The sequence below is a fragment of the Malus sylvestris genome, chromosome 5 (genome assembly GCF_916048215.2).
Source record: "Malus sylvestris chromosome 5, drMalSylv7.2, whole genome shotgun sequence".
Lineage (NCBI taxonomy): Eukaryota > Viridiplantae > Streptophyta > Magnoliopsida > Rosales > Rosaceae > Malus > Malus sylvestris.
Window position 1 is genome coordinate 41,493,981 of NC_062264.1, and position 14,292 is coordinate 41,508,272.

The window sequence follows — 14,292 nt, forward strand, 5'->3', positions numbered from 1 at the left end:
TCCACTTGGAAATGGAAGTGTCCCCCTCTCTGTCTCTTGTCCTTTTGCTTCTGCAACTTATGGCGTCCATAGCTCCTAACGCTTGAAACCCACTCGGAGATTCTTCACATCCACAAGGTATGTATGTGCGCTCTTCTCTTTGCTTTCGATTGAACCCATGTTCGTGTTTATGCTTATGCACCTAATTATTCATCTTTATCTTCAAGTTTGCTGAATTTTTCACTTCCTTTAAGCTTCGTTCTTAAAACCCACTACGAATATAATCATTAGGAAGATAGTCAGTACAAGTTTTTGGTAAAGTTTTGCTGTTGTATGGCGACCCACTTGATTGTATGCTTTCATTTTTCATTGCCCAACTGAGCTTTTCATGTTCACATGGTTAAAAATCTGTTCTTTGAATAAAATACCTGTTTTATTGAATGCTTATGTATTTGTTAATCCTGAATTCTGGAAAAAGATGGTATTTTTATGCAGAAATTGGATAAGGAGTCTCATTCTATTTGTTTCCTTGTGAAAGTCGAAATAGGCGCTCTTCAATAGAATCCTTGTGGACATTGCTGGTCCATGTAAACTGCTCTCAAGATATTGGAAACTAGAGAAGACTAATGTTTTTGAATTCCGGATATTGTATTCGATGTCAGTTCCCCTTATTAGGAATTGATCAGGTAAACAATGAGTCACCTTATCTATAATTTTTTTGAATTCCATTCCGAGTGCTCCTTATTGTACTTGAGTATTTTATCTAACTTCTCGGATGACTCGGTAGATGAAAACAGGTGAAGCAGCTTTATCATCGGGGTTCAGCTTCTCTAATTGCAGAACTAGAACTAGTCTCTTGTGGAAGGTAACTGGGTTTGTTGGTTGCTGTCCTCGTTGTTAAGGCAAGCTAGAAAAATGTCGTACATGTACTTTACCTCTTGCTAACTTGGACGTTTTCATTTAAGAGTTCCGTCACTTTTCTCTTGTTTTTCTTCTAGAGAAATTCGCTACATCACGCGGTGGCTCCAAGTCCATTCAATATCAAGTGCTCCTACAAGCAAAGTAGAAAGCCTCTAACTAGTTCAAAACCGGTTGAGAAGTAGGTTTGCTATCTTTCCTTGCAGTAAACATCTGATATTTTCATTGTTCAGTTGAATTGCTTCAAAGCACTGTTTCATCGTGCTTGACGACACTTTATTTCGATATGAATGTTTAGCTATAGCTGTTTATGAATGTTTATTTGGTTTTAGGCTGTCTTAGTGCTTAGAAAAGATGTACTTTGCATGAAATGTAGGAAAATAATCAAGAAGGCGGGAAAGAAAGAGCACCACTTATGGCAAAAAAAAGATTCGGCCGGGTCTGGGCAAAAGGCACTCAATCTCGTTAGAATTGTTAGTCTTTCTTCCGTTTCTTGAGTGTCATGTTTTTGCTTTTGCTCTTTCAAGCTTTATAAGTTTCTGAAACTATGATTTGGATCCTGTTTCTACTCTGTTTTCTTCATTAACATTAAGAATACAGGTTTCGGGTCTTCCTAATGAGAAAGAGACCATTTTTGGAGCATTAGATAAATGGACGGCTTGGGAGACAGAGTTCCCATTGATTGCAGCAGCTAAGGCCTTGATAATCCTAAGGAAGAGGAGTCAATGGGTGCGCATAATTCAGGTATGACACTTGCAGACTATACTTCAGATTATTTAGAATTTATACCGCTTACTTTAGGCGCAACCTGAACCTAGTGACCGCCGTTATCAAATTGCAGATAATTATAGCTTAGATGGATAAACAAGTGGAAATTTCCCTTTTGAATTTTTTTTCAAATGCCATTGAATGTGACATACAAATTAGCTTGGTTTAATATGAGACCTACATGATTCCTTTATAGGATAGCTTCATTTGGAATACACCTTAGCTTGGATCACTCTGAGAACTAAATGCTTAAAAGCATAAATCTGTAAAAGTCCGCTTGACACGAAACTATAGATCATGATTTGACTTAGAGATATTCTTCAAGGTGGCTTTACGTGATTAATTTTGCCCGTGTAAGCCAAAACTAACCGTACAAAACCAGCTGTGTTAGTTGTTGGATCGCCTCATTTTTTAAAGTACAGAAAATGCCTTATGCTCTAGCTATGTGACAGTGAAAATTGCTGGTTGTATTAAGAGTGGCTAATCCATAGTGGTGGTCAGGTGGCAAAGTGGATGCTGAGCAGAGGCCAAGGAGCAACAATGGGAACGTATGACACCCTATTGCTGGCATTTGATATGGATCAGAGGGTAGATGAGGCTGAATCATTGTGGAACATGATTCTGCACACGCATACACGCTCCATCTCTAGGCGGCTGTTTTCTAGGATGATCTCTTTGTATCATCATCATGACATGCAAAGCAAGATAATAGAGGTAATTCGACAATACCGTGTCTCTAGCACTTTGGCATTTCCTGAGAAATTCGACAATATTGTACTGTGTTCTGTATCTGATGTCTGCGTTAAAGGTGAATAAGATTTCATCTTAGTGCTAAGATTTAAATCTCTCCTAAAAATTCAGGTATTCGCAGACATGGAGGAACTGGGTGTAAGACCAGATGAAGATACTGTCAGGAGAGTGGCACGCGCTTTTCAGGAACTAGGGCAAGAAGAGAACAAAAAACTTTTCTTAAGAAGATATCAGTGTAAATGGAAGTACATTCACTTTAAGGGTGAAAGAGTTAAAGTGAGGAGAACTAATGCATGGAATGGAGATGACAACTTAGGCAACTAAAATTGGACTTGATGGGATGCACAATCTGATCCTGACATCCGCTTTCCTGTTCTCCATTTTTAACCCATAGATGAAGATATGTACAGATATAGGGTAAGATTCATTGCTACGTACTTGCTAAAGACAATACTCAGTTGTACAATCTGATGGATTCGGTATGCAACTATGCATCCATTTTGTTAAAGTGATCATCTTAAATGTTTTGGATCTGGGTTCTCTGTAGTAGTAGATTATCTTCTTTTAAATGCAGTAAATTGTTTGCAAATAGGTCATTTCCATTGTAGCTGATGAGCGCAAACCGCCAATGCAGCTGATGCTTTTCTTTACAGTTTGACAGTGTTTGCTTCAATCGTGTACTCAGAATCACGATTGTTACTGAAGTTCTTCATTCCTTAAAGTTCGCAGATGGTAATACTTTCTTACTTTTCCTTCTAAAAAAAAGTTGAAATAGGTTTACTACTCCACAGAATAATATTCTGCCCAAGCCTTTTGCTCCAGCAACCCCTTCAAGTACTGCAATGTAAGAGTCCTCGTATCTCTATTTCTTTGTTCCTACGGTTTGGAATGACGTCGAAATCTATAAGAAATTAAAATGGTGACGAGTTCTTATGCTAACGACACTGCAATAGGACTCCTCACAGTATAGAACCCATCAGTCCATGTGTACCACCCAAAGACGTAATCATCTGTGCTGTGCTTACTAAGCATCTCTCTTCTTGCTTTAACTGTTATGGTGAAGCTCTTCTTCTGGCCGACATGATCGAAGAACAATATGCTCGGGGATGCCTTAACGGAGATTCCCAAAGGCGGTTTGGCGGTAAAGAAGTAAATGCTTTTGCTGTTGCCGACGTTTGTGACTGTCCTCTTGATGATCATTGCGTCCTTAAGTTTGGGGATTGCAATGGAAGGGTAGTTCAAGTTGATTGCTGCCGGTGGTGATTTTGGACACTTGAACGTTGGGTCGAAGTCCTTGGCTTCTCCTATGCTGCAAATGTACTGAAGATAGTCTTTGTACGAAGCATCATAGACAAGGCCGGGGTCTGCTGCCTTTGTGGGACGAAAGTGGCCAGCCCCATATGCAAAGGGAGTGGCAACACTTCCTGATTCATCATTCAATGGCAAACCCACGTTGTTCCTTATTCCAGCTGCAAGGCAAACAACAAAAGTTAGAGATTATCAAACAATGTACTGGCTTTAAACAAGTGCGGCCCTGCCTCGAAAAATTTTGTGGTATTTAGAGGTCGCACTTGGTGCGATGGCAAGTGCCTTCGCCCATGAGCGGTAGGTCTCGGGTTCGAGACTTGGGAGCAGCCTCTCCATAAATGGGGGTAAGGCTAGCCGACATTCACCTCTCCCAGACCCTGCGTAAAGCGGGAGCCTTGTGCACTGGGTACGACCTTTTATTTAGTTTACCTGTGGTCATGATAGCAGATCTTATGGCAGCACCACTCCAAGTGGGGTGGATTGCTTTGACGAGTGCTGCTGCAGCTGCTACATGAGGGCAAGACATTGAAGTTCCGGAGTATATATTATACAGAACAACTCGGTGATCTATACCCGACAACTTGGTGGGCGGATCAGCCTCAGTCCACGCTGCCAATATATTCAGCCCTGGAGCTGTGATATCCGGCTGCCAAGGTGAAGGAAGAGAGGTTTAGTTTCAAAACCATTAAATACCTAAACTTTAGTACGTAATAGTTTCTTTCAAACTGTTCCTTGCCAACATTAACTGTTGTCAGAGAGATTGCGCTAATTAGGTAACAAAAATAAATACGTCACGAAATTTACCTTGAGAAAATTAGGGTCAATGATATTGGGGCCTCTACTAGTAAATGCAGCCATGAAAGGAGCTGGCTTTCTTTTCAACACAGTCCTTGCTGGTATAATAGTAGCCGTTGGAATTTTGGTAGAGTTGATGTATTGAAGAATTCTATTGGCATCTTTATAAAGCACCGAAGTGGCAGGAATAACATGAGCATCGCATGCAATTTCAACCCCATTTTCTGCACTGTTTCCTAATATAAATCCAACTCCTCCTGCCCTTTTCACTTCCATGCCTTTTACAACTCTCATCCCACTTCCTCTCATGCACAAAACTATCTTTCCCTTCACCTTCTCAGGTGAAAGAGAGCCCGGTAGGCATTGTCTGCAGCCACAATATTGAGTTTTTTTTTTACAAGTCATTAGCTAATTAAAATCACTATCTAACTACTATAACATAGAAACAGATGATAAGCATAAACCACGGTTAAGTGCTCTTTTATATTTAGTTTAGTGTCTGCCAGTTCTAATTAAGTCTTAAATCAGTTCTGTTTGTGCATATTTTCTTTAAGTAAATCATAGAGTAAACTTTACCCTGCCATATCTTTGGGAACACCAGAGTTAATAACATCTGCAGCATATACTAAAGGGTACTTCTTATTCTCTTCAAGCTTGCTTGGTGTCACTGTTTCTCCCTGAATGTTAATTCAATCAAACATTTTAGAAAGTACCTAACTGTACTGCATGTAGGAAAAAATAAAAAAATAAAGCTTCCAACGACAGTGATAATGAGAAGAAGTTCTTCCTACAAAAGTATTCCCGAAATGTGCCCTAATTCAAATGCTAACAAATCGTACTTTCCAATTATATATAATCTTTTAAATTACCTCAATTGTGATCCCATTTCCAAGCACAACTGGCGCGATGAATGCCCGGTCGAGGCTACTAGCACCAACTGTGATGATCCATGGAGCTGAATTTACAAGAGTAGATGGGGCAGGGCCAGAGTTCCCAGCACTACATGCCACCACAATGTTCTTATTTGTGGCATGCAATGCTCCAATAGCAATGCCATCATTGGTGTAATTTACAGGTTGGCTTGGCCCAATTGATATGCTCAGTACATCAACACCATCACCTATTGCATCATCAATGGCTGCAAGCATGTCTTCCTCAAAGCATGTGTTGCCGCCCACCTTGGACTGGCCTGGTATCGCCCAACACACTTTATATATGGCAAGGCGCGCCAATGGGGCACCACCAGAGGCGGTGCCTAGGGCAAAACCACCCAGGGCTGCGGCATTTGGAACAACTCGGCCTGCAACGGTTGAACTTGTGTGTGTGCCGTGGCCATCCATGTCACGCGGTGATCGGTAATCCTCCGAGGCATTTACTACATTGCCATAGTATTGCTCGTAACCTTTGAGGTAGTAGCGAGCTCCTATCAGCTTCCTGGGCAACAATCCATATCAAAGGTGAACTTGGGATCATTTACTTGTGAGTATAAGACTTTAATCACAATGTTTGATTCTTGCTTTGCAAGTTTCACTACAATGAAAACCCAAGTTCCGCACAAGATTTTATTTATATTAGTTAGATAGTAAGAAAATAATTCTACCAATTGGTTTTGCTCCATGTATTAATGAGTTAACCAATGAGTTTTTAATTATGATATGTTACATGAATCCACAGCATGTATATGTACATGTCCATAGAATGTATATGTACATGTGCATGCTATATAAAAGGTAGTAGGGATTTTTCATGTAAAAGGTAGTAGGGATTTTCTATATGTGCATGTTATGATTTACCGCATGTTATGATTTACCTAATGATCTATGTGTATATAATATCATTGAATAGGAAATATATGGGTCTCGTATGGTATTGTCTTTTATTTCTCCTATAAAAGTAGTAGGGATTTTCTATTTCAAGATAAAAACTTTTCATGCGATATGATGAGCGAGATTAGAAGACATATATACTCATATATTTGAGTACAAGTCTAAATAAACAATATGTCAATCTTACTAGTACTTTAGTTGAAGATGATATAACTAAATAACTGTTGCGAACTTTGGGAAATCAAACCAAAAACGTGGATTAAACATGTAATGTGGACTTCGTACATATATATAAAAGTCTATTTGTAGTCTTTCTTTATTAATTTAGTTGGTACACATCAGTATAATTTGTTGTACTACTTTTATTCACCCTTATCAGAGATATGACCTATAATTTAAGTAAGCAACTTATACATTTTTTGTTATCTGTAGAAATATAAGTGTTCGATTTCTGGTACATGCAGTAACATTTGCAGTGTGAAGCTGAAATCTCAAGGGTGAGCACTGAACACACACCCCCGAGCTGCCCAATTGCAGTCGTTCTCTTTCTGGTAATAAGAAAAAGTTGAGAACTGTGCAACTGAATAATTGGGTTTAGGTCATTTTCCAGAAAGCAAAAAGCTAGGCTGACTCCAAATGCAATGGTCACAGACACAGACAGGCCACCAAATAACGATAAGGAAGTTCACAAGACTCGAAACAAAAGAATCCAAAAGCAATCAAATCAATTATTTGTTTGCAAACAAACAAGCTAGTGATCATGCATGTTTGCTGGGTCAGAAATTCTTTTATAACTCAATTCTCAATAATCCCAAACAACTATTTATCAATTATGCAAGTCAAGCGGATGCTGTCACTGAATCTTGCTCTTTTTTTGGGTGCAGGTAATGGAGAACTGTACAACATGAACGTGCAGGCCTAAATACTGGTATCTTGATTTTTACGATAAACGTTTACCCCTTGTATATTTTGTTATATAAAATTCTCTATCTCTAATTCCTTGGTATCATCAAATGCAATCTCACTTCGATTACATATTCCCAAAACTGACATTTTGCAGACCCAATTTCCCCAAGATATGCAGGAGCAACTTGTATGATGGAAAACTAAACCAGCCCATAGTAGAAAAACTTAGAAGGAAAGTCTAAATTGAATGGAAAGAGGAGTGCAAATGAATCTACTATTTCTTTGAACTGATTACAACTATTCATGTTTGTGTAATCCACAAAGTAAGAAAGCCAGAATCACATCGTGCGTGCAATTCATCTTAATAATTCTCCACTCCTCTTAATAATGGTATAGCTAGTGAAACATTTTATTTGTTATTTTTCAATTTCAATCCTCATATGGAACATGACCTATAAATTCTATGATGGATAAAATTAAGAAATGGAGTTGAATTTTCAAAAGTTTGTGATTTGGAATTTGGAAGGCATGCAGTGCCATGCTGGAGGGCAACTTGCTAATGCTTTTTTTGATATTGACATCACTACGGTTCCTTCTTGGCTCATTTTATATCCCTTAGTGTGGGGTCTAGCCAGTCCCCTCTAGGGTAAGGGAGATATTTGTATGAAATTAGGTGTAACTCTATCGTCACGTATATCATAGATATAGACAAAAATCTATACAGTCCATTTCATTTAAGTTTTAGCTAGTGATAAAGATACAAAAATATTTTAGAATAAAATGTGTCCAAAGCGCAAAGCTAGCTAGCGTATTAAATCACTTCACATGTATTGCTAAAAATTCTAATTTCCCTCACCAACACAGTTACCCATGCCACAAAATGGCTACATATATAATCAAAGAAAGTTGATGGAAGGAAATCAACAATTAAACTAACAAACTTACCTGTTACAGTGAGATGAATTAAAACCAGGTCCTGATTGGCAGATTCCCTTCCATGAATTTGGTACGGGCCCCATTCCTTCATCCCTAAAGCTCTTTGATTCTGGCCAGACACCTGATCATAAAATCAACAAACATCATCATCGTATGCATCCAATCATTCCCCTTCCCTCCATCCAGTAGAGAATCTAACCTACAACGGGGATATCTCTTCACTTCCACAACAATTTGATAACTTGGTGAGTTACACTACTACAAAATTATCTATTGCTAGCGGTCCAAAAACCAACAAGAAACATATATTACTATAACATATATTACTATCGAATATTATGCAAAAGCCGACAAGAAACACCATATATTTTCTCTAGTGTTGAAGACAAAAAAACATACTATTTGGCACAACAAGTTTTCTCCATTAAATACAAAGTGATATAATAATACTGGTGACACAACATATCTCCTCATAGAATGAGTGCTCTAGACATAAAAAGATATGAATATGATATACCACCAATAATACATACATGCATCAGATTTTTACCACCCCGAGACACACAAACACAAGGAATCACATGTGAAACAGTTCAATGGACAGACAAACTAATCTATGAAGTTGTTTGATAAAATTGATGTATTCTTAATCTTACCACTATCAAGAAGCCCAACTATGATGTCCTTGCCAAATCTGGATTTGGATAAGAAGTCTCCTCCCATCTTGCTGTCTATCCAGTGCCTCTGTTCCTCTTCTAGTATGCCTGAAAACTCCCAAGACCTTGTGGTGTGCATAGAGTACTTTTTTGGGTGGCTAGCCCACACAGACACAACTTCTTCCAACTCTGCAGTTACCATTTAATTTCTGTAGCATTACAGAGAGAGAGAGAGAGAGAGAGAGAGAGAGAGAGGATGTGATTGGTTTGGTTAATTACCAGATAGCTTGGAAGCTTCGTCCTGAGTGAGGACTGCTGCAAAGCCATTGATGCTGTGCTTGTAACTGTAAAGCAAAGAAGCTCTGGCATCTTCTCCTGTTTCTTTCACAGAGAGCAAATACGAGTGATGGATGTCCTCAATTTCATGCAGTGCTTTCTCTCCCCTGTGTTCTCCAAAATACACTATGTAGACCTATAGATACATACAAACATGTATATAAGTACAAATACATGTGTCATATATACAAGAAAAGATACATGAAATGGAAGAAAAAATAGGTTTATCATAGCCAAAAGGAATGACCTTTTTTTGTTCTGCACATGAGGCTAAGAGAGGAAGAAGGAGGATAGAGAGGATGAAAATTTTCTCCATTGGTTTTGTGCTGAGGAGTTTAGTGGATACAAATTTTGAACCGATTAACAGTGTTTATATAGAAGTTTAAGATATAAATTGAATCAAATTCTTCTTTATTTCTTATATGTCAAAAGGTCCCTCCTCGATTTTAGAGTAGGAACCTAAATACACGGTAAAAATATGATATCTGATATATGAAATTTGGTGTGCAGATGGATACGCAGTGGACTCTTTTAGACAATTAAATTGCTTTTTGTTTTTTTCAGTTATATTGATTTTTTATTTATTTAGTTACAGTTGATTTTTTTTTAATTTACTTATTTTGGTTGAGTGATAAAAAAAGTCATCAAAGCTTAATTTAGATTTTACTAGTATATGCCCCCACACATAAAGTGTGTAAAATTTTTTACTTTTGTTTCTAAAATTGAAGGAGAGAGGAAGAGAATGAGAAAGAACATTGGAGTGGGGAGAGGGAGAGAGAGAGAGCTTTTTTTTTTTTTTTTCTTTTTAAATCAGAGATGATAAAATCACTTAGAGGTGAGACTTAAATAAAAAACAACAGTAAGTGACCCTTTACTATAGTGGTGGAAAATAGTTGAGCCATTGCATGACGGCATGAGTTCAAACCCATTGGTGGCTAATCTAACAAAATCTATTGTTTCACAATAAAAAAAAAAATTTGTTTTGTGAAATTATATTATTGTCTTTAACTCTTTTGTTGTGATAGAAGACAAAAATATATTTTCATCCCATTTTGATTGACAAAAAGAATTTCATTAATATGTATTCAGATTATCCTTAATTTTGTTTAACTTGATATGTTTTTTTGAACGTACTGCTCTCATTATCTTATTTATCCTGCTCCCTTTCTCACCTCTCTTCTCTGTATATACTTTCTTAAATTTTCCTCTTGATTTATTTTAAAATAAAATCCATTCTGATAGTTAATATCCGTAAGTACATTGATAATTAAAAAGCATCACGTGGAATCAAAAAAAATATTATTCAACTACTGAATTCAATATAAGATAATTACACTAGCATTTTCTACATTTATCACCTCATGTTTAAGAAATGGAGTAGGATTCTCTCTCTCTAAATCTCATCTCCATCACTCCCCTTCTCTCTCACTTTTAAACAAGAAGAAGTAATACTAACACTTCCTAAAGTTTTAATTCACTTTCACATCACTCATTTAAGAATGAATTTACCCATGTATTTAACTACTTAAATAATAAACAAAATATGGCAAAATCAGATAAATGGTCCTTGTGGTAATAGGCTATTCGCAAGATTATCCATATGGTAGAATAATTAAGATTTAAACCCTTATGGTGAAAACCATTAACAAATTTAGTCGAAAGTGAGATTTCCATCAAATCTTCGTTAGATGCAAGGATAAAAATGTCCAGCCACACTCATTTTTGTGTTTACCTTTGTCTTTTACTACTTCATCTCTCTCTCATAAATTGAACCACTCTGTCTTCATGTTCATGATCTAAATTCCTGAGATTGAATCCTTCCCTTCCTTTCTTATCCATCCTTCACCTTCATCATCCCCAGTTTTCACAACTCATTTCACCTTAGTCCAGAAATTCAAATTCACTATTCAGATTTATTACAGATTCACAATTCAAAATCATATAACTTCAAATTCCATTATTTTCAAAATGTGCTCGCACCCTTCACCTGCTCCATCAGATTAATTTCAGTACCGAAGTCAATTAGATTCAATCTGCATTCGTAAAAATTAATCACGGCAATCTGAATAAAGTTTTACTTGAACATAATATTTCATATGTTCTAGAGTCATATGTGTCACACTTCCTGCACTTCTGATCGCTGGTGAAGCGCAAATAATTGTGTCTCAAATTTCTTTCCCTTGTAACATGTTTATTTACTTATAATTCTTTGTTTTTGCAGTTATTGGGTCACATATTTCTTCATTCTTTTATGTGTTTGCATGGAAAAAAAATCATCCCAAGCAAATATGCCATTAATTTGTTAAAAAACAAAGAAGAATATTTCAATCATTAAATGATTTCTTCTTTACAAACGATAGCGTTAGTGAATTAAATAATTAGTTGTTAGGAGAAAAAATAATTGGTGGGAATCAAACCCGCACTATAGTACATAAACTTGATTGCTTTCGATGGAAAACGCCCTTGCGAATCATTAAATGATGAAAAAGACAAAAGAAAAACACCTGCAATTGAAGATTTATTGTTTTTGCATATGGACATATTAACTGTTCATGATGTCAGTATTGAGCTTAATATGCCCAACTATAGCAATCATAATCGATAGGAAAAGAATATTGTCTTCGTGGGTCCAAATAATATCAAGCAAAATAAGTATTGTTCATTTCACCAAAGTAAGAAGTGGCAACTCACCAAGTAGAGTGCTTAGGCCCTGGGGGCAGTTCCACATATGGTTAAGGGTGGGGTTGGATATATGGAAGAGAGTGGGGATTGATTGGGATATCATTTGTATTTTGTGCACAAGTCTAAATTAGTACTAACGTATTTGTGGGCTTAAAGGGGATCCCGATTTCAAACGCATGACGAAAGGGCATAACTGATCGTCAATTTTCCTGGTTTTTGGTTCAACCTATAAGTAACTGTTTATATCACAACATTGTCCACCTTCTGTTGGCCCATGCTTACAACTGTATATCCCATTTGCAAATACAAATTTATTCTCCCATGCCTCATGTTTCTTCTTACCACCACACATTGTCTTTGAACTTTTTTTTCCAAAATTTTCAACACATATAGGGCCTTTTGATTTGTGTGTATATATGCTGCAAGTGCAAGACTTCTAAGATTTCACTCCTCTTGAAATTATTTAAGTATTTAAGGGATTGTGGGCAAGAATGCGTGCATGCATGAGAAAGACACGGTACGTCCATTTCACGAATGTCAAATGGTGGGCTGCTCTACTATGGGATTGTGGTCCTTAATCTAATCAATCAGAATTTTCTTAGTTCATTTAAAGTTAATTACCCAATGAGCTGTATCATTAATTATCTTTAATAGTTTCTAATTTACTCTAGCATACAACAAAATGGATTCAAATTGGATAAGAAAGCAGAAACATAGACCTAATTAAGTGGCTTAATCCATATCTGAATGGTTGATGCTAGATGAAAAAGCCGTAAAGTTGCTAATTGCTAATTAACCATAAATATACAATGAAAAATAACAATAACAATACCATGCAATCTGAATCTCATTCACTTGAGCAGTAGATATAAAGTTAGGCTTGTATACAATCAACTTCATCAGGAACCCTCAGCCATCTCTTTTAAGAGAATGACAACGTCGTCTGATGATCCAACGAGATATATCGTGCACTTTTGCAGTTCACTTTCTTCCAACAGCACAAGAGAAGTAAAAATTGTCAGCCTCGAGCTCAAGCAAGGAAGAACTTTCATGGAGAGTGATACATTCTATAACGCAATAATAAAGTTGGCCTACCTCCCTCCTAAGCATGAGCAATATATTGCTCTCTTTCCTAAAGTTGACAAGGACCTTCAGGCTTCAGCCAAAGATTTCAAGATTCACTCTTCAGTCCTCCCCCAAGACCTAACACAAATGAAGGGAAGCCAGCCAACATGCATAACGAGACCGATATTTTGGGGGGTGGTTGTGGTGACACCAAAAGATGCAGAAAAATCTCAAAATTCAGTCAGATTATGACGAAGATTATCCACAAAGAGGCAGAGTGGAGAAATACGTTGCTGTTTTGTGTTTTTGTTTTGTTTTGGGTTCGGCATGAAGCCGAGGAGGTCGATGACACGGAACCAAATATTTGCATCCAATTCAAACAAACGTTTTGGTTCTTATATTTCTTTTATGAGAGGTTATAGAACTTAGGACTTGCAGTGCACTATGTTTGTATGTGACCCCACCACCAACATTGCGCAATTTCTAAGTGAATTGGTATTTTGTGAGTTTACTATAATTAGAGTCCAAAAGACTTCTTCTTTCTTGATTTAATGCATGAAATAAGATGTTTTTATTTTATTTTATGCAAGTTGGATTGGAAATTTCGATCAGACTGGAAAAATTCAGTTTTGAATCCATAACATCTCCAATCAGAATATTTATAGAAATTGAAATGTATTTTAAAGATTCGAAAATTTTCAAAATATAATCCAATTTTATACGAAATTTGCCAAACTAATAGGATCTCAATTTTTTGAGACACTCCCACCATGGCAACCCGGCGTATTCATTTCATGTAAGTCTCGTTTGAAAAACATACTCGTCACCGGCAATAATTTGAATGAATTGATTACACTGTCTCTTTGCATGCCAAGCAGTGTTAAGGCCACACAAAATACTATTGGGCAAGCAAATAAAGCCCAATAGCTTAAAGTTTCTTTTGTGCACATCACCAGCCCACAAACCTTCCCTTCCAATTGGACTTCGGTCCCCCACGTCACCAACATGGGACCCACCCTTCGCTAGGTGAAAAAGAAGAAAAATTTAGTTGTGACGGGAACACAAGTGATACACCACGTATTTTAATATGAATGGTGAGAAATTGTATTTTTTAAGATATTAACCTTTTAGCACACATATTTCAAAATTTGTTTAGTGACACGTAATGTACCATCTCGTATACCAATCATATTGAAAAATCTTTCTTGGAAAAGGGAAAAGATCTTCTTTGAATCTCTTCGTCTTAATTCTTATTACGCACAAATTCGAACTTTTGAAATTTAATTCCACTGCTAAAAATAAAATTCTCATTAAAAATTATAATAATTTTAACGTTGAATCAAATTTTAGGAGACGGATTTGTGGAA

The 14,292-nt window shown here is 36.8% G+C and overlaps 2 protein-coding genes and 1 long non-coding RNA gene across 4 annotated transcripts; 2 read left to right on the plus strand and 1 right to left on the minus strand.

Annotated features, from left to right (window-relative positions):
• LOC126622127 (pentatricopeptide repeat-containing protein At4g18975, chloroplastic-like) lies at window positions 1–2,942 on the plus strand. 2 transcript variants are annotated; one of them, XM_050290782.1, is made up of 8 exons: window positions 1–117; window positions 518–665; window positions 767–844; window positions 978–1,078; window positions 1,274–1,370; window positions 1,498–1,641; window positions 2,167–2,379; window positions 2,527–2,942. In XM_050290782.1, the coding sequence occupies exons 2-8, from the start codon at window positions 606–608 to the stop codon at window positions 2,737–2,739; spliced, it is 906 nt and encodes a 301-aa protein (XP_050146739.1). In that variant the 5' UTR covers window positions 1–117; window positions 518–605; the 3' UTR covers window positions 2,740–2,942. The 2 variants fall into 2 exon arrangements, with proteins under 2 accessions (XP_050146739.1, XP_050146740.1); XM_050290783.1 differs by having other exon boundaries at window positions 7–117; window positions 475–665.
• Window positions 2,943–2,993: 51 nt separating this feature from the next.
• Window positions 2,994–9,663, minus strand: LOC126622126 (subtilisin-like protease SBT5.6). Its single transcript, XM_050290780.1, has 9 exons — window positions 9,426–9,663; window positions 9,122–9,314; window positions 8,843–9,031; window positions 8,196–8,307; window positions 5,388–5,952; window positions 5,095–5,195; window positions 4,528–4,885; window positions 4,153–4,369; window positions 2,994–3,884 (listed from the first exon to the last, which is right to left on the minus strand). Exons 1-9 carry the CDS (start codon window positions 9,492–9,494, stop codon window positions 3,346–3,348), a joined length of 2,343 nt encoding a protein of 780 aa, XP_050146737.1. The 5' UTR covers window positions 9,495–9,663; the 3' UTR covers window positions 2,994–3,345.
• On the plus strand, window positions 6,942–7,753 carry LOC126622131 (uncharacterized). The gene is made up of 2 exons (XR_007623343.1): window positions 6,942–7,272; window positions 7,405–7,753. It is a non-coding gene; the product is annotated as an uncharacterized LOC126622131 (long non-coding RNA).
• Window positions 9,664–14,292: the final 4,629 nt, after the last annotated feature.